Genomic DNA, 20,986 nt, shown 5'->3' on the forward strand with positions numbered 1-20,986 from the left:
CACTTGGATTCTCCACAGCACCAGGCAGGGGACGCAGCCACGCCACGTCACCAGCCCAGAGGGACAGGCCGGGGCAGGGCCCGCGGCGCCCAGCCGGGGCTGAGCCCTCCCACACCCGGGGGCCTGCCCCGGGGACCGCCCGGAGCAGCGGCAGCGCCTGTTCTCCTCACAACGTCCCAACCACTGGACAGAGGGAAGACCCGAGCCCCAAACTGCCGCAGGCGCTTGGCTCAGCACGTACCGGAGAGCCTGCGGCTAGTAACCTGCAAATGAGCCAGTGTCTACCTCGCAGGTGCTTGTCCTGGTCCAGAGGCCCCTTAAAGGAAGGGCCAAGCACAGAGTTGTCATAAATGGAATTTTAGGTACTTACACAACAGGAAAGACCTTTGGGAAGACAACGCTGGCTTCTGCTAAATACTCGTAGAGAATCCGCTGGTCAAACTCATCAGTAGTGTACTTCACTAGCGTTGCCTGTCATAACGTAAAGGAGGGAATTAGCAAACTTCCAGCTTCATTTGAGTAGGCACAGGCTTTTGTTGTAGTTTAGGGTTTTAAGATTTCTGAATAGCAGAAAGCAACATTACAAAAGATTAATTTATGTCCTCTTTGGACACAGAATCAAGTTATTTCATATATACGTGAGAAACAAAACCAGTTGGTAATAGCTTCTATTTTGGCAAAAAATTTGGCTAGTAAGTTTTTGACAAAAGTGGGCAACTGAGTCTGAATTATATCAGGAATGGTAACTGTACTGGCACCTCTGAAGAAAGCACTATCCCACTGTACCTATTCTACCAGTTAATCATTCCTGAACTGAGCTGTGCTGGGATTCCAACAATTTTCACTTCTTAACCTTTTAAGTATAATATATGAACATACAAAAATAGTTTGTGATAAAAACCTGCCAGGAAAAAGGGACAATTGTTGGACACATTCTACAAAACAACACAGAATAATGAAAATTCAGTATTTGCTCTCAAAGAGCATTTCAATACATTTCTAAGTGATTCCTAGAAAGTTGGAAGAATGGCAACAAAGAACAGACCTGCCCATCACCGTGATTCTGATCCATGTGAATTCAGAAACACTGCAAGGAACACGTACGTGTCTTTGGAAGATAAAACAGTATCGGAAGACAACAGACAATACACAGAAAGAAAGCTTACAAGAACTGTAAGCAGCAGTGCTTGAATTTTTGGGTCAGTCAGAACTTCTTCATCTAGGAGGACATTTGACTCAGAAACAGAAACTTTTCGAAGATGCGGGTGTTGCTGTGGTGATATTCTCTGGGTTTCTGCTGGATAAAAAAAGAGCAACTCATCCAAAGCAAAATAAACCCAAACCAAAATAGAATTAGCTCTTGCGCCACAAGTTCAGTCATATGCAAACTTCAGAGTTCACCAGCCTTTTCATAAAGTATAAAAGCAACAGCTGTGCTGTAATACTGGCAGCGCTAGACCGTTACATGGGATGTATTATTGAATGGTAAACAAGAACCCCAATTTCCTCTTCAGTGAAATACAGGCCCAGGGGTGTAAGTACCGTATGCGGGGTCAGGCAGCAGAGCGCCCTCAGACACAACAGAAGAACCCTGGTCTTGCATTGCAATTGGGGGTGGGGGCACAGGAAGCAGATGTGGGAGAAGATGAAGAGAGGCATTCCAGGCATTAGGTCACGTTCCATCTCCTGCAGAAATTTGCAGCTAGGGCTTAGTCGCTTATAAGAAGCCAGATTTTACTGAGTTCATTTCAGTGCTGTATGCAGTACGTCATAGCTGCCCCTTATTCTGCATCTGCAAACTGAGCAACTCTACTTCGAGCTCAGTTGCCAGTGATACGGAAGACTGTGCTCTCCAGAAGCCACTGTTAGGAAAGATATTTCTCCCTTACCTTGTAGTAACCTAGGCAAATGAACACTGAATTTAGAAGTAATCCTTTGTATATATATACAAAGCATTTATAATCAGTATTATTCTTAAAATGTTAGTCCTGTTTCTCACCCATTTCATAATCATTTTCGGCTACTCTCCTCATTTTGGGAGGCGTTGTGATTCCAGATTCCATGTCTTGCCTTTTAGGAGCCTTTGTGTCCGATATCAAATGGTCAAAACTTTTCCTTGTACCTAAAAACAATTTATCAGGCAATTAAAAACATTAAACCTAAATCCATATTCTAACTTCTTCAGATTTTCTGGCCAAGCTACTCTCCTATCTACAATGTATTGATAGGAATCTGGGGACATTTTCACCATTTCCAGGGATGGCAGAGAAAATATGATCACACCATGCCGCTCTCCATCACAGTTTCCAAAATGCTTCACAATACATATGAGGAAAGCATGCAATTTATTCAGGTATGTAAGCTGTGGGCATGCTATGGTTTCCTGGTCAACACATCACATTGAATAAACATGCCAAAATGTGATTACTGAAAAGGAAGCAGTAATAGGATTGTAATGAAAGAAACGCCCCTCTCCTTCCATGTGTACTGTAAAAGGGTACCCACAGGTTATGCAAAGCAACTCGTCTCCTTTCGCTGCTACTAAGACTTTGCTTGTAAACGTGATACACTGAGAAGCCATGGATAAAAATCAGATTGCTTGCAAAACATCTAAAATGTTTTGGGACCATCTCTTCTAGCATAAGACAGAGTATTTGATCTAGTAGCTAAGCTACAGTATTCAGCTGCTTGGTTTTGTTGAAAGTGGGCTGGTGGCAGAGAACTGGCACTATGAATCTTTAGCATCTGGAATATCTTTTCTTCTTCCTTTTTTTCCACTTCAACACACACATTTTGAGTGTCACTCCTGCTTCCCCCCCTCTGATCAAAGAACTGAGCGAGTCCTCTTTAACTGTACAGTGTTCTGTAATTTGTACTGTGCAGAAACTGCACACATTCCTCTGAATCGGGAATGAGCACTTAAACTCAGAACAAATACAAGTATAATTATTCTCCAGTAACACTCCTGGGGTGTTCTGTAGACAAATTAGTAAATCAGTTATCTTAATAACCTAGAAGCTTTTTAGTGTTGGCTTGTGAAGGCTGCCCCATATCCAAACTCATGGACTTTCGTGTTCGAGGGCTTATCTGTCCCACTGTCGGGTAACTGGCAGCCAGGTGTCTGTCTGACCCCTTGGGTGACGACCAGGGTTGATTTTCCTTTAGTGTCCTGAAAGTGCAGAGAAATTGAATTAAGAAAGTCTTTAAAACTGTGCACATTTATAGGCATAAATTTTTCAACTAGCCAAACCGTCCTTTGTCAAACCCATCTTTCCTAACAGGTTAACCTCCCAAAACCACATAATAAGAAATAGTAATTACTCTGCTTGCAAAAATGTCTGAGCTAGTGAAAACGAACAATCTGATATGGATGTAATGCTGGAGAGATACAAAATAAAGCAATGGAAAGAACACAAGCAAATCAGCCTATGAGGCAAGATGAAAGATATTTAACAATCAGCTACTCCATACTGGATGCTAAACTGTGAGATTCGGAGTGAAGAGCTCCCTACGGAGAGAAAGGGGCTCCCCACCTCACGCCAGGGGGACTTCGTAGCTTATCTCTGCAGCTGCCTACAGACAGGCTACAAGGTGTCAGGATTTTCCAGTGACACGGACCCAGTGATTACTTAGCACATGCCTTGAAGCTCTTAAAAGGGCAAACAAAATTTTCTTCGAAAATATAAATGAGATGAATTTAGAACTTGCAGAAAGATGGTAGCAAAAAGTTTAACAAACTCCAAAGCAGTTGAAATAGCTTTACAGATCTCAAAATTAAATCTATACGGATGCGATACCCAAGTTTCTGTGACTCTTGATCACAGTGTAAGTAGCACATTGGTCTGCAACCGATAACAGAACATGAACTTAGCTTTACAAGTGTGGGTTTCAGTTTTCAATATACCACAGGTTACCTTTAGATAACTTACTAAAGGAAACAGACATTGAAATTTGGGTAACTCATCTAAAAGTTAGACAACCAACCTATAGCTAGTGTCACTGTGGTGTATGGGGTATGTATCCATAGGAACATTTTCCATTGAAACGTCTGTCAACAAGAGAGACTTCCTATGTTTTAGGCTGCAGCGACTTCGAACTTCCTCAGATACTGTCAGCAAAGCTAAAAATTCAAAGAAAGCTAACATAAGTTTTCCACAGCAGGAATACATTGAAGAATGTAAGCAATATTCCATCAATTTAAATTGTTTACTTAGTGCAAAGACCACCACGGAGATGTAATTACACCTTACTGAAACATACAAATTAGAAGCAGGTCATTTAAAAGAATTATATTCCCCATCCAGTTACAATTACACAATTTAAACATTTGCCCTCACATGGTCACCATTTCTATTTGTAGACCACTAGAAATTTGAATGTTCTAAGGCCCACACTTCAGTATTTGAACCAAGAAACCTTCAGCCTCCCTGAAGCATTTTCCCAGTTGCACGGCAGGTCCCTTCAGCCCGCGAAGAGCTTCCCGTGACGCACCCCAGCCTTGCCCAGACTCTTGTCCATCTCCAGTTATGAGCTTCCTTTACACTGGTACAATTTTATCAACCTAAACCCACAAGAATTCCCTCAATATTCCATTCCTTTTCAGTTAGCACAGATTTAAAAGAAAGTTGGTTTGTTTAATTTTACCTGCTAGGTAAGCCACACTCTGGGTGTTCACCTCGAACTTGTCACAGTTCCTGTGTTTGTTAACCAGAGCGAGTAGTGTATGTAAAATCCTCACTGTTCTGGCTACAGTGGTAGGAGAAGGATGCCTGTACCCTAAGAAATGAGATTAAGAAACCAAATACTATATTTAATTTTTGAATGTGTATTTATGAAGCATTAATATTTTGAAAATATTTATATTTTTCAGCACATTCTCAGGACACTTCATATAAAGGGCAAGGAAGCACACTGCTAACAGAAACTGCACGTTCAAGACTAGTTCTTTCTGTCCCTCCCCCCAAAATCACATAATTCAAATGTCTGTGCATATATTGTTATCTATTGTCTCACAAATCATTCTAAAAGAAACAGTGAGCCTGAACACAGGCAAACACACAAAGACAGCATTCCTGGAGGAAGAAGTAATGAATTGCAGCAAATGAAGCCACATGTCCTGTGACAGTTAAGAATTTACATCACTACTACTAAAGACTTTCACAGGACACATGTAAAGGAAACCTGGCAAAGCCCTTTAGTCAAAGAACATTTAATTCTATGTATTCTGTAATCCAAGCTGCTTAAAATCCACCACCCACTTTTTTCCCTTTATCTTCGGACTCATTTTTATTTCAGAATTACGAGTGTTCACCTGAAATGATCACCAGCACGTATTCTTACCTTTCAGGAGGTGTCCCACTAGTGCAAAGTTGAAGTTGGAGTTGAAATTGAGCCCCACAAAATGATCCATCTGCTTGCAGTGCCATTCAAGCGGTCTCCTGATCTCCATGAACACCTCCTCCGGGCTCTGACCCAGAAAAATAAAATACAAGAGTACCTCATCAAAAGTTACTCATGATATCTCAAGTTTTTTTAATAAAAAGTGATGAAACAGTAATTTTAAGAGCTTACATGAAAACATCAAATGCATTCTTGAATAGAACACATCTATCCATTCCTGTTCCAGTTTAGAACAGAATAATAAAAGCTTCATCTCCACATCTTACGTTTTACTGTTGGTATCACCCAAGTGAATCAATTTCTAATGCAAATTTCAGTTTCAGTTGCTTACCTGGTGTCCACAAGGAATTTTTTTTTTCTCTTTTAACAGATCTAAGTGCTTACACAAACTAAGGGCTAGTCAGAGCTGATTGCTAACCGCTCACCTTATCATTGAACACCCGGAGGCTATCCAAGGTGTGCAGGTTCTGCTCGAGCAGTGCTGTACCTGCGGAGTACAAGTTCACTTCATCCAGCTGCAGGACCGCCATCGCTACCCAGAAGAGGGCCTTGTGCATGGGGGAGTCCTAGAAGGAAAGAGAAAAAGCCACGATTTCACTTCCGAGTCAGTTCCTGGGAATGAAAGACAAACGGGACTGGCGCGTGGTTGTGGATACGCGTCGCTACCCTCCTTGCAGCAGGTTCCCTCCTCAGCCACACCCAGTCCAACGGAACAGACGTTCACATCAACCTGCAGTCTTAATGCACTTCGCAGGTGAACAGTAGGAAGTAATTTCACGTCCTCCCACCCCCCCACGTCATTCCTCCTCTCTTGTATTCTTAAGCTGCAGATTTTTCTAGGAACAAGTTTTATTCACTAACAGCAGATACACGAGGCTGTTCATTGCTGGCGCACAACTGGTATGCTCTTCAAATAATGAACTTAAAAGTAACATACAGATGGCAAAATTAATAGCAAATCAGATACGACTAACGTTTATTACCAGCTGTGACCTGCAAGGCATATGTTAGCAATCATACATGTGAAAGCCAGGACTGAAAATCTTTTGGAAAGAATGAAGCCAGGCTGTGGTCCGGCCCTTGCCCACACTGCACAGATTGCAGCAGCGGAACAGCCCATCCTAAAGCATTTCTAAAGCCTCCGCAAGGTCCCGCATACGAACATCTGACATTTCCCATGTGTAGGACTTCTGAGCATGAGTCGTAGCAGTGAAGTGTGCACTTCAGATACCACAACACTTACTTGTATTTTTCAGATTATACCCATAATTGCAATTTTCATTTACAAATTATGTTCTCTGTTTACTCTAAAAATCCAGTTCTTTACCTTATTAAGAAGAGGCTGCAGCTTGGTGAGTGCTATAACTGTAGCTTCTATTAGAACTTGGCTATTGTAATTATCAGGGCCTTTTAAACAGCTCTCAAGTCCCTTTTTGTAGGAAAAAAAAGAGTAATTAAAAATACAACCATAATTAGGTTTTGCTTTGTAACAAGAAGATCAAAGCTCTAGACAATAACTGCTTCTCTCAGTTTACAGAGCTTGTGCTCCTTTTAAACCAGTTCTCAAGGACTTTTACAAATGAAGATTTACACCGAAGTGATATACGTATTGCTGAAAGCAACTGCACAATGTGCATCAAAAAAGTAAGAGTGCAGGACAGGGTGCAAGAATTAGAGAATAGCTCTTTTACAATTCAGATGCTCTTCAGTTAAAAGTTTACGTCCCCAAAACTCTAACAAAATGCTTTAAGGAAATGTATTTAGCACACTGGTTACTCGTTACAGAACACAACCTTCTTTAGAAAACAGGGAACGTCACTGCCAAGCCAGGCAGTCTGTTTCAGTTGTCTTAAATGAATGTCCTGCTCTTTATTGCATTTACTTATAACACATTAGATTATTAACTTCCTTTTAAAAAAGGGAAGTTGTGAATCATACGCAGCTAAATGCCTTAGGAGAAAATGTTTCATTTATTTAAATACTGACTTCTGAATCAATCTCAGTGTCTCAAATTTTAAACTCAATATTGAAAACTATACTTACTCTAGAAGTCATAGCAGTGATGAAACTTACTGTCACTAAATCAATGTAAAATAAAGTTTGGCCTACAAAAAGTGTATTTCCAATCAGTTAGTTCTATACAAGAATATGCTTGAAAAAAATATTTATCCTCAAATTATGCTGAGTTCTATATTTGATGGGAAGATAAAGCTAAAAATAGCTAAAATAGCTATTTGATGAGTCACAAAGGAAAACAGACATAGAGTCATATACCTTGCTAAGAATTCGGATTATTTGTTTTATTTGTCCATGAGACACACGTTTACTTATGCAGCCAAAGACAACAAGTGCTCTTGGCTGCAGGGAGGGGTTATACTGGAATGCAAACCTGTGAAGAAACAGAGTACACCGTATTAACCGAACAGACAACAAACAGGCTGTACACTGAAAAGCTGAGAATTCTAAGTGTACGACAGAGGCAGGCAGGGGTTATGTTCCGAGATCTACGACATACTTTTGAGCTAGTTCAGTCCACTGGTCCAGCCACTTGCACGTTGGGATATCCCTCATACAAGCCTAAAAAGAATTATATTGTTTGAATACATGTAACAGTAAGAAAAAGTATTTTTAAAATTCACAACATGCAGTTAGTTTAGTTCTCAGAAGTCAGCTACTGAACTATTTACCACCACATCACGGGAGGCACATCTCACTCCACCGCTTCCCTGTAAGAAGTGTAAGTGGTGCCATTTTCCCTTACGGACCATTTCTTTTGTTTTGAACCACATACCTCCATGATCTCCAACAAAGCTTCAGTAACAGTTTCCAAGGAAGTCAGTGCAAAAGTCTCCCTTTCATAGGAGCCAGGTGAAAACGACCTGTCGCGATAGCTGGATCGGAACGCTATGACCGCGGCTGATTTCACTTTGCTGATTCCAAACAGCAAATAAAACTTGGGCAGAGAGAACTCAGTCAAGCTCAGCCTTAAAACTTGCTTGGTCTCCTCTGTTGAATAAATTTTTACATATTAGATTTAAACCACTGAAATTCAATCCACATTTTAAACGCTCTGGGGCTCACCCCCCCATGAATACAACAGCGGATCACCCTCCCGTCTGCCACTCTGCACACTCAACACTGCTCTCTGCCACTTCTCCCAGAGCACGCCACAACCGTGGTCTGTTACACACTGTTGAAACCAGTCACCAGGAAGATGTATTCTAAAAACAGGTAGAAAGAAACTTGTTTAAAGATGTGGTTCTGTGAGACTTCTCCTCACAATGATTCAGAAAATGGAAGCCTGGAGAGTTCCTGCTTTGAAATGCCAACAGTACTGTCAGTTCAAACTGCTGTCAAATTCTGCTTTTGGCTCTGGCACTGAAATGAAGAAAGCCACTTAAATCAGAAGAAAATGATGGCCCTGCTACTAGCACAGAGTATTTTTACAATTCCGAACTTTCAGTTCATTTCAGTGTACCTCACATTCATTGTTTAAACAGGAAGGTTTGCCTTTCCCCATCAAAGCAAAGCTTTTCTTTATACACATATATGTGTGTGTGTGCACGTGCATTCACACACTCACTCTGTCGATATATATAGATATAAAAGGAGCTTTCAGATACTTAAAAAAAGAGACAAGGTTACATAAACTTTTCATTTTTTCTGCACAAAATCTAGCCTGGTTTCATACTGTACTTCTGTGGTAAGAAGTGACAGCTACATATTTGCTAATATCAATTATTTTAGACCTGCTAAAGTACAGCAGTATGCAAAATACCTGTTTTAACAGTATAGTTTCACAATTCCCTTATGTAATTGGTATTTTTGTTACCACATTATGTAACCATTCAAGAGATGCACATCAGCCAGTTTTAGCACAGACGTATTTTCTCCTTTCTCTGCATTACAGGAACTTACTGGTACTTTCTTCTCTTTTTCTAAAACCTATTATACACACAATTTACATTATGCACCTGCTCTAAACCAGACAGTTATTTTTCAATTCCATACTCATTTGTTGTAGATCATATCCTCATTCTGATTGCAAGATGAATTACAACACAGTATTTTCAAACACTCAGAATGGTTTAAAGAGAGAAAGACAACTCAAATATTTCTCACACAACCTAAGGAGCAATCAGCTTAATCTGGAAAAAACTTACCACTAAAGTGAAGCTGTGAACAGGTGCAAAGAGAATGAATGATGTTGATGACGAGACCATGAGTGGAAGCTCTGAGAGAAAGGGGACCAGTGGCCACCAATAAGGTGACCACATGGAAGAGGTAGGGGAGATGTGCTGCCACATCCAGAGAATTGTTAAAGGAGAGCATCAGCATGTAACGCGCTAGAATTGCAATATCGTCCCACATCAGGTGCTGTTCCAGCGTAGGAGTTGGAGACAGACAAGTCTTGTCAATTATTTTACACATCCTTCCAATAACCTGAAAAGAGAGCAACCATTTTGTTTTACTCGAAGAGCACAGCTCAAAATTTCCGTAAAACACACTACAATTTAACATTGGAATTAGTCTATCGCTTGAAACTATTTTATCATGTTTTTTTCATTATTGCCTGTACTGAGTTATCAGAAAGTATCTCAGTGTCACTTCATTATAGAAGTTGAAGTTATTATATAAAAAAAAAATTAAGGCAAATAGGGAACTCACTTTGCTTGAAACCAATTTTACATTTCCAGAAGCAAGCGCTACAGCTGTGTCTGCCATAACCTCAGCTTTGATGGATCCCAAGCCCCCTGTGGCACTAGTTTTGATGAAACTGTCCAGCACTACATCGAGGAGATCTGTTATCTGTTAGAGAAAAAAAATTCCTTTTTTATCTGTCAGGTTAACTTTATTTTTCTACAGTAAACTGCCTTTTATATCAGCAATCATTCTGTGTTTTTTTTTTTTTTTAGTTGAAGATGCGTAACTAACATAAATTGAAGCATCAGTTTTAGTGATTTCTTATGCTCTTGGAAAAAAGCCCAACGTAAATTTTAGAAGTGCAATGCTGAATTCCATCAGGTTTTACTCCAGATCGAAGTGCTTCAGAACTGTGGAGAAACTACAATTTAGTTTGTGTTATTTTTATTTTATTTTCCATTTTAAAGTATAACTATGCACCAAATGCTGAACCTAATAAGAACAAACTCGATTTGAAGTGAAGGAAAAAACATACTTGCAAGAAAATAAGCAAGATCTCATCTGTCGGAGGTTCTGCTTAGAGCACTAGCCATGTGTGAATATGACTACCACTAAAACAAGTTTCTTCTCATGTTAAAAAAACCAACACACCCCAACCCCTCGCCCCCATTTAATATATGCAGGTAAGAATCAAATCTGTCCAAGTGCACAGAGAACTCCAAATGTAACATGCAGCCTAAAATTAATGCTATTTCAGTAATGGTTCAAGTTCAGTTCTCATTACATTATGAAAATTGGTTGCAATTTTGGGTCAAGTAAGCCAGTGATAAATTTCCACCAAGAGCTGTGGAATATTTAATCTTTTAATTTTGTGTTTCTCCATATTTACCTGTTAACAGACCTCATACTGGACATAACAGTCATATTGCTCTCAATGTGACATAAACTTTCAAAATACATTGGTGGTTGGGGTTTCTTTTTTTGGTTTTGGGGTTTTTTTTGCCAATTGGACCAAGCGAGAAAATGCACTCATGCATCCATGTGACAGTTCTCCCACATTCTCCAAGAGCTTTGTGATGTTGGGCTGCATCAGTTTGGATGAGAGTTAAAAAAAATAAAAATAGTATGACAATGAGGAAGTTGCTACAAAGCTTGTGAGCAAGCCTGGTAAAGCTGGTCTCGTTTGTCTAGACGCCTCATTCATGAAGGGCATATAGGGCATCAGCTTTTTTTCATTTTCTTTACTTTGCAGGGAGGACGAGGACAGAATTTGGCTACATAGTAAGCCAATGATCAACAGGAGGATTGATATTCAATTGTAATCAACATGTGTCTGTTTCAGCAGTGCAAACAAAAAAAGAAGAGCTCTTCCAATGCCGTGTGCCTAATACACCTCCGAAGGCTAACGCTTTGTTCTTCCCATGCAGTACCTGTACATTCAGGGGGGTTGATGAAATAATTACTACTAATACCAAAAGATTTTTAATTTTCAATTCTCAGTGAGGGTCAGGAACACATTCCTAGAAGCCAGAGATCATTAATGATTTCATGAAGTATTTTATAGAACGGAAACTTCAGAAGAACTTGCACACTGCTCTCCATACAGCTAATAATATACTTAGGTGCTGTCAAGATCCATTTTATTTTTCGGCATTAACATTTAAGCAGTCAAAAACTCTATAATCTGCTTATAAATAAATTATGCAGAATTTGTACCTGTCCAAGACTTCCCCATATCTTAGCTTGAATGGAAGGATACATCTGTTTTTCATTTATTGTCATGGTTATAAGCTTATCAAGAATAGCAGTGACTCGCTGGCGCTTAGCATCGTCGTTGTGTTTACAGAATCGGACCAGATTGGACAGCCAGGGAGTCATGTACTCCAGACAAAGATGCTTCAGTTCAATACCTGAAATAAAAATTCACCTTGTAACACAGAATCAGCACCGGTCTCTACTTAAAAGTAAATGGTTCTTTGTGAACACTTTTCCTTCAGTTTTATTGTCTAAAGTAATTACTATCAGAGCTGAGCAAATAATCCTGGGCAAACAGGGGCGCTTCAAAAAGAAACATATTCTAATCATGACATCCAAGAAACATCTGTAGGAATCTGGCAAGGAGATGTTGACATTTAGTATCTTATTAAGAGATGTGATAAAGATGTGTACATTCAGTATTAGGCGGGACTACAGATAATTTCTATTTAATCTTGAGAATGTATTCTAAACAGCTTCCAACAGTGACGTCAGAGCTGTATTATGCCTGGAAGAAAAGGATGACAAAAGTAGTGCAACAGAACCAGGTGTACAATTGAGAGATATAATCTGAAAAGATCACTTTTGATATGGCTAAAGAACCCTGTAACTCTTCTGTATACGTATATTCTAGAGTTCAAACCTTAACTATCATTGACCTCAAATTTTGGTTTTTGCACTGCAATCTTCTCTTCTTCTGGTGAATTAATAACAGCCTGATAGAGATCTATCAAAGTACTCACTGTACAAAACTATCAACAGTGATATGAAAAAGTAATTTGTATTGTGATCTCTCTGAATGAACTTAATCCTCTACACAAGTGAGATGTCTAGTAAAACTTGTTTTAACATTAATTTCAAGTTTAAAGGGCAGTTGCCTTTTTTTTTTAAATCTACTTCATGAGAAAGGAAAGGGAACATGCAAATGTGAAAAGTGGTGGTTTTATGCCAACAGATGCCATTCCAGCTTGTGAAACTGCCTGGCTCCAGAGTATTGCACAGCTTGATTATTAAGAAACAGATATAAATAGATAATCTTGAAAACAGCTAAAACAGCTCTAAGAAACATTTGCAATTTAAACTTATTGTGTGACTCAGTAACATGAGGAAGCTCAACTGACTAAGCTAGACAGCTACCAACCTAAAGCTTCAAATTCATGGTTAGCGTTAAGGAATACCAGCGTTACTTACTAGATTTGCTAAATCCAGAAATACACTCTTCCAAGAACTCTAAGGTAAGGTGTGGTTCGTTAGCTGCAAGAGTCTTACTAATAGATACAATAAATAGCGTGTTGTTGGCAGGAATACACAGACCTGAAGTTTCCAGTAACTGGCCCTCAATCTTTAAATTAAAGGTACAGGTTAAGGCACATAGAAGATTATAGGCAGCAGACCTGTAACAGAGCAAGCAACGTGACTTGTAAGAGTTTTCTTGTACATTTTGAAATATACACGTTACATCAAGGCATCACAGTAGTAGTACTGACATTTTAATCAAATCAACACTGTTATACAAATATGAGATTACATTTAAATCCTCAGCTTTCTCCCTCCATCAGTTAAGATTCAGAGAAAAAACATCTGCCTGAAAGAAATTATTTCTCCACTTGCTTTAAACAATTTCTGATGAGGCTAAAGAGTATGCCCGAAGGACTTTGTACTTGACTCCTCAGACCAGCTTTGCTGGGACGGAGCCTGCCGAGGAGCCGGGAGGCTGCGCTGAGCAGCCCCCCCTCAGACCAGCCTGCTCTGAGAGCGACAGCTCCCACCTTGTCAAACAAGAGTTCAACACCAGGAAAGTCAAAAGTAGCAAATAAACATATATTGCAAAGCAGAAGTATTTCTCCTTATAAAGAGAAATTAAGCTTCCTGCTTGCCTTCAGTTACTCTGACTGTACATATGCCCTTCTCCTCCTATAGAAAACCCAATCTTTCTTTATACTAAAAAGTACATTTTATGGAGCTGTGGTGAAAGAAAAATTGTTTCGTTGAAGGAAGATCTGCTAACGCTAAGAAAACCTTGGAAAACAAGTCACATTTTTGATCAAAGTTGACATTAATTGAAAAGATCTGTACCGCAAACTGGGGTCTGAGCTTCCCAGGTTGAGCAGCGCAATGTTCAGTAGTGTTCCAGGGACATCCTTAGGACGAATTTTAGTGTGCTGGGGGATGGAGTCTGGCTGTGACAGCTCCCACCGTGTCCGTATATGAATGATGGACCTGACAATGGCTTCGCACTCCTGATGCATGAAGGTGAGCGGCGTGCCTTGGTTGGCAATGGTTAAGGTAAACTGGTTCTCATCGACAAGACATATTTCCTCTATTTCAGAGGCGTAGTATATATCATTTAAAAACACTGTTTGTCCCAGGACTCTTGTTCGTTCCGCTGATGTCACCTGCACAGCTGTTGACCCAACCTTGGAAAGAGAATAGAAAAATGGTTCGGCACCTATTGTTAACAATACAAAGAGACAAGTCTGACACTTCTAATTTTATAAAGATAAATGTATGAAATTTTATACTTCCTAAAGAGGCATACTAATAAGTTGTGATTTCTCCTCAAGACAGGAGAGGAGAACTAAGAGACAGTAAAGTCATATTCAAATCCTTATAGAAATCTAATAGTTCACTAGGAACAGCACTAAAAGGACTTACTTTAATAGAAACTTTGGTGTCTTTATGAGCCAGTTTGAGAGCATTGTGAAATACTTTCAAGTCCTCCTCCAAAGCCAAGGTAGCTGCTGGGAGTTTCTGCTGGTCGTGTTCAATGTGCTCTGCCAGCTTCCCTGGAGAGTCTATGAAAATAAGCCTTTTGCTTCCTTTCAAACCTGTCAAGAGCCTTTCATGGTATTTGGTGTATTCTCTGACCCAAGAGTTACAGTTATAAATAAAAACTGCTGAGACATTTTCATAAGCAAAGCCTGGAAAAACTACAAACCATTTAGAAAGAAAGTCTGTTTTAAAGCGATTACTGGGGCCAGCATGTGTGAGGTCCACTACAATTTCATATGGCTTTGCATAGTATGGCTTCAGAGTTAGCAGTACGTGGTATATCAACAAATCTCCGTTGATCTGGCCAGTCTTGAATCTGCAAGAAAACGAGACAGACATTGTTAGGTTTGCATTTTTAGATCCACATTATAAACATCTGAGTGGTGTATTACACTAAACCAGACTGCTATTACACTAAACCAGACTAATTTTTCACACAGTTCTAGAAATACCACTGCTCCAAAGCAACGACACCGGACTGGCAGCTACAGCCTAAAGGCATCTGTTGCTATTCTGTCATGGCTCTCACTCCAACCAACTTCAGTGCCCAGTATGATGAAGCTTGACTTGAGATTTAACTCAACTTCATCCTGAAGCGCCACGCAACCCACCACAGTCAAGCAACCTCCAGACATAGAGGAGGTTTATTCAGCTAAAAGAAAAAAATAAAATCTGTGCTGCAGAGCAACAGTGCATCAACTGGATCAAAACTGGATTATGTGAAAAGAGATCTTTCAGCTGAAGGAGAGTTTCTTTAAAAATAGAAGTCCCTCAAACTAACTTTTTAACCTCCTTAGAGATTCAAGTTATATCTGTTTTTATATGTGGAAAACCCCATTTATTTCAGAAGTCTTAAGACTAATTAAGCATCCACATAGCAACTTTTTCAAAGGGTCTCAAACTCATTTCATTTGGTACATACTGCAGCACACTGTAATGCCTGGTGGAGTGTTTCTAAGAATGGTCAGTCCTCTGAGCAGTACAGAGGATCTGTCTTCAAAAGAACTCCTTCCAGAAAAACATTCAGATAATATATAAATATTAAGAGCCTTATGTTCTCATTTAACGATTCTCTGAATTTTAGGAGACTGGACAGCACATCTGCCTAAACTGAGTCTCCAGAGGTAGCACAGCAGACAAAATTCTACTAGGAAGATTTAATTAAAAATCAAACTCAACAGCAGCTTGTGAACATCTAAGGTACTTTTAAATACCTATCACTGTTTCAACCTTGCATTAGCTCTTTCAAGGCAAACCAACAGGCTATGGGAAGAGCTAAGAAATCCTGTAAGAATGTACCTAGTTTTGAGTGTTGGGACACTGCTCTTGATAAGATCTGCGGTAAACCACCTGAATGTAGGATAACTGAGGAGGTAAATTGCACGAGCACAGTATATTTGTCTGCCGAAGATACTCTTTTTTCCCCTGTGTTCCTTCCTGTTGCTCTGAGAGCTAATTTGGGCAACTTGGTGTTTTTCCCCCTCTACCGTGTCATGGTATAGTTGTTACAAAAGGAAGTGTGTCATCTCTGTGGTTTTAGTTCTCCGTTTAGACTAAACGACATATAATTTCAGTTACAGATTTGCTTAAAAAATACGAGCATTGTCTAAATCTACTTGCTTTACGTTAATGGTCGTTGGCGTCCTAAGAGCAAATATATGTACAAAGAAATTTTATTGTTAAAGGACTAAATATCTGAAACACCAAATTTCTTTTTACTACAACTTGGCAAGGTAAGTACACATTTTCCTTTCCCTATTTTAAGTTTCACTTCAAAGTTTCTTAAATTTTGTAGAAAATCTTATGCAAAAGTATTTTTAAAGAAGTTGAAGTAACTCAAATACAGTAGGCAGCTGATATAACTGTATTTTTAGTGATGTTAAAGATTATTCACCATCAGACTCCAAAGAAGAGTGACAGTCACTACTTAGCTCTGTTGTTCCTAGTATTGCAGACCCTAGCAATACCTAGGCACAAAGGGCTCAACTCAAAAGAAAAAAGCAGCTCTTTAATGAGCAGCTCCTTTGCTCTCATGATTTTAAGCGAAGCCCTTAACAACATCAGTTTGTTTATTTTTAAGAAAAGCACATCTGGGCTAGAACACTACAATTAACACTGGACTTACTGTGCTCTTGGAGGGAGTAAGCAGAAAGGGAGCTGCAACTCTCAGACAGTAACATTAAACCTTTGAGTGTATCTGTACCGGCAAATGGAGCTCGGATCTGCATGTCATGCAGAAATTTTATGTGAAATGTTGTTTTGTTTCAAAAGGAAAAAAAAGGGCTTTGCTGGTTTTGCTTTTTTCCTTTTTAAAGTATGCTACAAGGCAACCTTTACCATATAAAGATAATAATTCTACCTGATTACTGTAGCTGATTCTAGTTCAAACGTAACCATAAGGATTCATCTCAGAATGGAGTCGAATTCTATGGTACGTGTGAACTGCAAAGTCAAAGACACACACATCTGCTGCAGCTCCGTTGTCATATAAGGAGAGACACCCATAGTTTGCTCCCTGGTTACATACCAGGCATATCACTGCTTTCATCTTCCCAGAGGACTTCAGCAATTCAAAGTACTGCCACTTGGATTTGGCAAGATAGGCATGTTTACCCCCCTGATTTTTGGGAGTGAATATATTAAGTTCTTTGGCAGACATTCTAACTTTTGACTGTGATAAAAGTAAACATCGTCTGGAATATTTCAAAATTCCCTAATCTTACAAACATACAGATATGCTTTGTTACCTTTAAAGTAATAGCTTTAAGAATAAATGTATTTATAAGGATAGCACTGTTACTTTTGGTTGTTCTCTACAGTATTGATATTTGAACCAAATGTAGTCTGTACCATTTAAAGGAAACGTTTTGTTCTCTTAGAGACAGGTGAAAGAGAGGCATTGGATGGGATAATAAGCCTTAAACTCTGAAAGTGTCTCACACGTGCAAACTGGATGAAGCAGCAGTGAAAGTGGTTTGCTGCTTGTCTGATTTGTCACTTTTTGAGGTTATTATCTTAGTATCAGACTGACCTAAAGACCAGTTTCCAGCCCTCCAGACAAACTCTAGAGGTACAAATTTGAATACTACCCAAATGTCAAACAGATCATACTAATGGTAATATCATTTGCATAATTATGTCATGCATTTTAAAGAAAATGTTGCAATCTGTAGCATGCTTGTGAGAAAAATTTGAGAAGTACGTTTGTGATAAATAGCTTTTTGTACAATAAAGCAGAAAAATTAGAGAACAAAGATATTCCTATGCATTTATGAAATACTCCAGATAGCTTTGCTAAGAAATACAAACAATTAAAATAAGTTACTGCTGTCACTTACAGGAACATTTTAGATTAAAGTTTTTCACTTGACCATCTTTACAAGCATGGTTACATTTCCCACATTCAGGGGAATACCAGAAAGCAAGAAGCAGCAATGTGTACGCTTTACATGGGTCTCTCCTCTCACTGCGTGAAAGCAGAAGTGATGAACTTGAAGTTGTAATATGGGCAGCTTTAAGGAGGAGGAGCTACCACAGTCTGCCACTACATCACAGAGCGGTTAGCAGGAAACACTCTCCTCTTTTTGCTTCAGTTCTTTATCTTCATATATTTCCTATAAACCTCGAACTGTCAGAAGTTCAAGACAACCTATTCTTTCAGAACATGAAGTACTTGAACTTGTCCTCCTACACCCACTAAAAATGAGGTCAAGTTACAGATTTTTTTCATCAAAAGGTCGCTGCCTACTATTCCCCAGAAGTACGATTCAAACCTCTAAGAACTAGCATTCGCTAAACTAGTACCATAATCTGTATTTTTGCAGGTGACTAAATAGGAAGATGAAGACACAGAGACACGGTAAAACACATTTCACCTTCCCTGTTGTGATGATCTTTTCTTGGTGTTTGCAAACAAGTGCAAACCACACCGGTCATCTGAGGGTTATAAATGAAACCTGGAATCCTACCAGCCAAAACCTAAGTGGAAGCCAGAACATAACAGAAGCCACTACAAGTTCTCCTCTGAGCATCAATTTCAGCAGCAACGTGACTACTTTTGGAAGGCAGACAACTTCCCTGCAATCCTCGTCCTCCATAATGACCCAAAATTCAACATCTTCCCCCGCCAGAAATGCTGTTTCTGCTACTGGAGGACCCAGGAATACCAGCAAACCCAAGAGTACAACAACAAAAGAAACATGTGAAGACAATAAGTCTCTTATCCTGATTTGCTTCATTATAATAGCAGTACTTGTGCTTATCTGCACCTTCTTATTTCTGTCAACAGTCGTAATAGCAAACAAAATGTCGTATCTCAAAAAAAATCAGCAAGGAAAACGTAGGCCCAGGAGCAATGGTGATATTCTGGCGACTAACAGTTTATGGCCAACTGCAGCAGGCACGTGGCAGAGGATGCCCAAGGAGACACCTGGAATGGACTTGGTAATGCAAGACTTAGTATCAGGGAAAGATGCTGCAATGCAAAGGAAATGTCAAGATGAAACTACTGAGAAACTCACTAAAGAAATAGATAACGAACAGGAAAACAAAGAACCAAAGTCACACAAACCCATTTTAACCAATTTTGTAGTTGAGATTTAATTCCAAGTCAGGTAAAAACTCATCTTTTGCCTTTTTTACATCATTAATATAAGGCAAAAACTTAGCTTTCAAGTAACAACATGAATTTTAACACAGGAAAGTTAAATTCAGCTCTTAGGTTTTCCTTTTATGATAGTGGGAATGCTGTAGCAACTTGTAGATCTAGAAGGGAATAAAACTGTGTTAAATAGCTTTCTATAAATAGTGTCAAGATTGATTTTACTCCTTTGATCAGAAATCATGGCAATAGGAGCTGAAAGGGATAAAACAAAAGGACAGAAGTCTGCCCACTCTCAAAGATCACTAGGGGAAAAAAAAAGAAAGGATTGTTAGTCTACTAAATATACCATGCCATAAGGCACTACACATTTTTTTTTAGAAAAAGTTGCTTTTTTAAGAAAACCATAATTCAGTCACAACTTTGATGCAATCACTGAATCAGGAACTACTTCCTCTCAAAATGCCCTTTCAGGTTTTTCCATCAAGAACTTCCTAAACCAGCTTAATTGCTTTTGAACCAGATTGAGATTTGAAACATATTTATTGTGTTTTGACTTTGTGTATGAATATATGAAGTTTGTATTATATGTTAGAATATGAGAACTGTTTCAATTTGTTATCTCCAATAAACTAACAACATCACTTTTTAAATAACTTATGTGATACCATTTCTCTAAGTCAAAAATATTACAAAAAATATTACACGAGGCATTTTGGAATATTATATTCCTATAACATTTGATGGTCAGTAAAAGTCTTCTCTGATGACTAGCTGTGATTTCTTGCATCACAGAAACACACTCCACTTTGTCCTAATACAACCAAATAGAACATGCCAAAAATTTCTTCATTTAGTTTCTTTATTCCCATAGAGACCTGATTTTCCCGTATTTCTGAGGAGATGTCTGTGTCTGGTCTCACTATAGCAGAGCTTTGTTATTTTAGGGAAACATGAGGAAGCTTTTCAGAAGCTACTTCTTGGGTTAAAGGAGATCTGTTGCACCATGGTTACACAAGTGCTAAAACTGCCTAACGACAAAGCTCTAAACATCCTGTGCATCTGTAATAAACGTTTTTGACACAAGAGATAGTTGTATGAGTTTGAAAGAATCAGGATATAAGACTGAATCCCCAATTCATATTCCATTACATCACCCACGAACTTAGCTCAAAGGGCAAGTAAAGAAGTCACAGAGAAGCAAGAAGACAGTATCATGGAAGCCAAGAGAGCACAAGATCTCAAAAAAAATGCAACCACTCATGTCAAAGGTGGTTTGTGTAGCGAGGAAAATAAAGTTGGAAGGAGTTTGCAAGCTTAGTCCCGAACTGGGAATCATTAGAAAATAAGTTCATTTGAGATGGGGAAAAAAACCCCAAAACAACTGTGAGGCAAATTCCAATGAATCTGCCATAAACCACATACGCAGAAGAGCTCAAAGGCAGGAGGTGCAACACAACACACAAACAGAATGGGAGGCCAGGGGATTATGTCAGGCATTTCTAAAACAGGAGGAGAAAGGCCAGGAGAAGAATAAGGGCAAACTGTGACAGATCAGTGATGACAACCCAGTACTTAGAGATAACTGAGAACATCTCACGCTGGTGACAGAAAGAGAGCTAAAGAGCAGGGTTGGGGGATGCTGCACTGCAGTTACCTTCTCCTTCCATAAAATGACCATGAGAACAGGAGGCAACAGCAGAGGCTGTGCAAGTACTAAAGAAAGGAATCTGAGATAGCAAACGTGTGAATCTAACCTGGTGTAAAACTGCTCGCAGCTGGGAAGGTAACAGAAATTAAAACGGGAGAATGAAT

General features: G+C 39.2%; 2 protein-coding genes across 10 annotated transcripts in view; one reads left to right on the top strand and one right to left on the bottom strand.

The window, feature by feature from the left end:
* NF1 (neurofibromin 1) overlaps window positions 1-20,986 on the bottom strand; it is a 102,343-nt gene that overhangs the window by 13,991 nt on the left and 67,366 nt on the right. For 5 of the 9 annotated variants that reach the window (XM_074844999.1, XM_074844998.1, XM_074844995.1 and 2 more), the window contains 18 exons: window positions 14,455-14,887; window positions 13,876-14,216; window positions 12,991-13,193; window positions 11,761-11,954; window positions 10,069-10,209; window positions 9,564-9,843; window positions 8,192-8,406; window positions 7,916-7,977; window positions 7,675-7,789; window positions 6,728-6,829; window positions 5,826-5,966; window positions 5,341-5,467; window positions 4,645-4,776; window positions 3,985-4,120; window positions 3,012-3,169; window positions 2,000-2,122; window positions 1,167-1,297; window positions 371-471 (listed from right to left, as the gene is read on the bottom strand). In XM_074844999.1, the coding sequence (XP_074701100.1) occupies window positions 371-471; window positions 1,167-1,297; window positions 2,000-2,122; window positions 3,012-3,169; window positions 3,985-4,120; window positions 4,645-4,776; window positions 5,341-5,467; window positions 5,826-5,966; window positions 6,728-6,829; window positions 7,675-7,789; window positions 7,916-7,977; window positions 8,192-8,406; window positions 9,564-9,843; window positions 10,069-10,209; window positions 11,761-11,954; window positions 12,991-13,193; window positions 13,876-14,216; window positions 14,455-14,887 (3,135 nt within the window). Of the gene's footprint in view, window positions 1-370; window positions 472-1,166; window positions 1,298-1,999; window positions 2,123-3,011; window positions 3,170-3,984; window positions 4,121-4,644; window positions 4,777-5,340; window positions 5,468-5,825; window positions 5,967-6,727; window positions 6,830-7,674; window positions 7,790-7,915; window positions 7,978-8,191; window positions 8,407-9,563; window positions 9,844-10,068; window positions 10,210-11,760; window positions 11,955-12,990; window positions 13,194-13,875; window positions 14,217-14,454; window positions 14,888-20,986 lie in introns of those variants that run through there. The other 4 variants (XM_074845000.1, XM_074844996.1, XR_012625730.1 and 1 more) reach the window with 3 other exon arrangements.
* Window positions 16,131-19,827, top strand: EVI2A (ecotropic viral integration site 2A). Its single transcript, XM_074845006.1, has 2 exons — window positions 16,131-16,304; window positions 18,396-19,827. The coding sequence occupies exon 2, from the start codon at window positions 18,412-18,414 to the stop codon at window positions 19,171-19,173; it is 762 nt and encodes a 253-aa protein (XP_074701107.1). The 5' UTR covers window positions 16,131-16,304; window positions 18,396-18,411; the 3' UTR covers window positions 19,174-19,827.

This window comes from Strix aluco, chromosome 19 (assembly GCF_031877795.1).
Source record: "Strix aluco isolate bStrAlu1 chromosome 19, bStrAlu1.hap1, whole genome shotgun sequence".
In the NCBI taxonomy this organism is placed as follows: domain Eukaryota; kingdom Metazoa; phylum Chordata; class Aves; order Strigiformes; family Strigidae; genus Strix; species Strix aluco.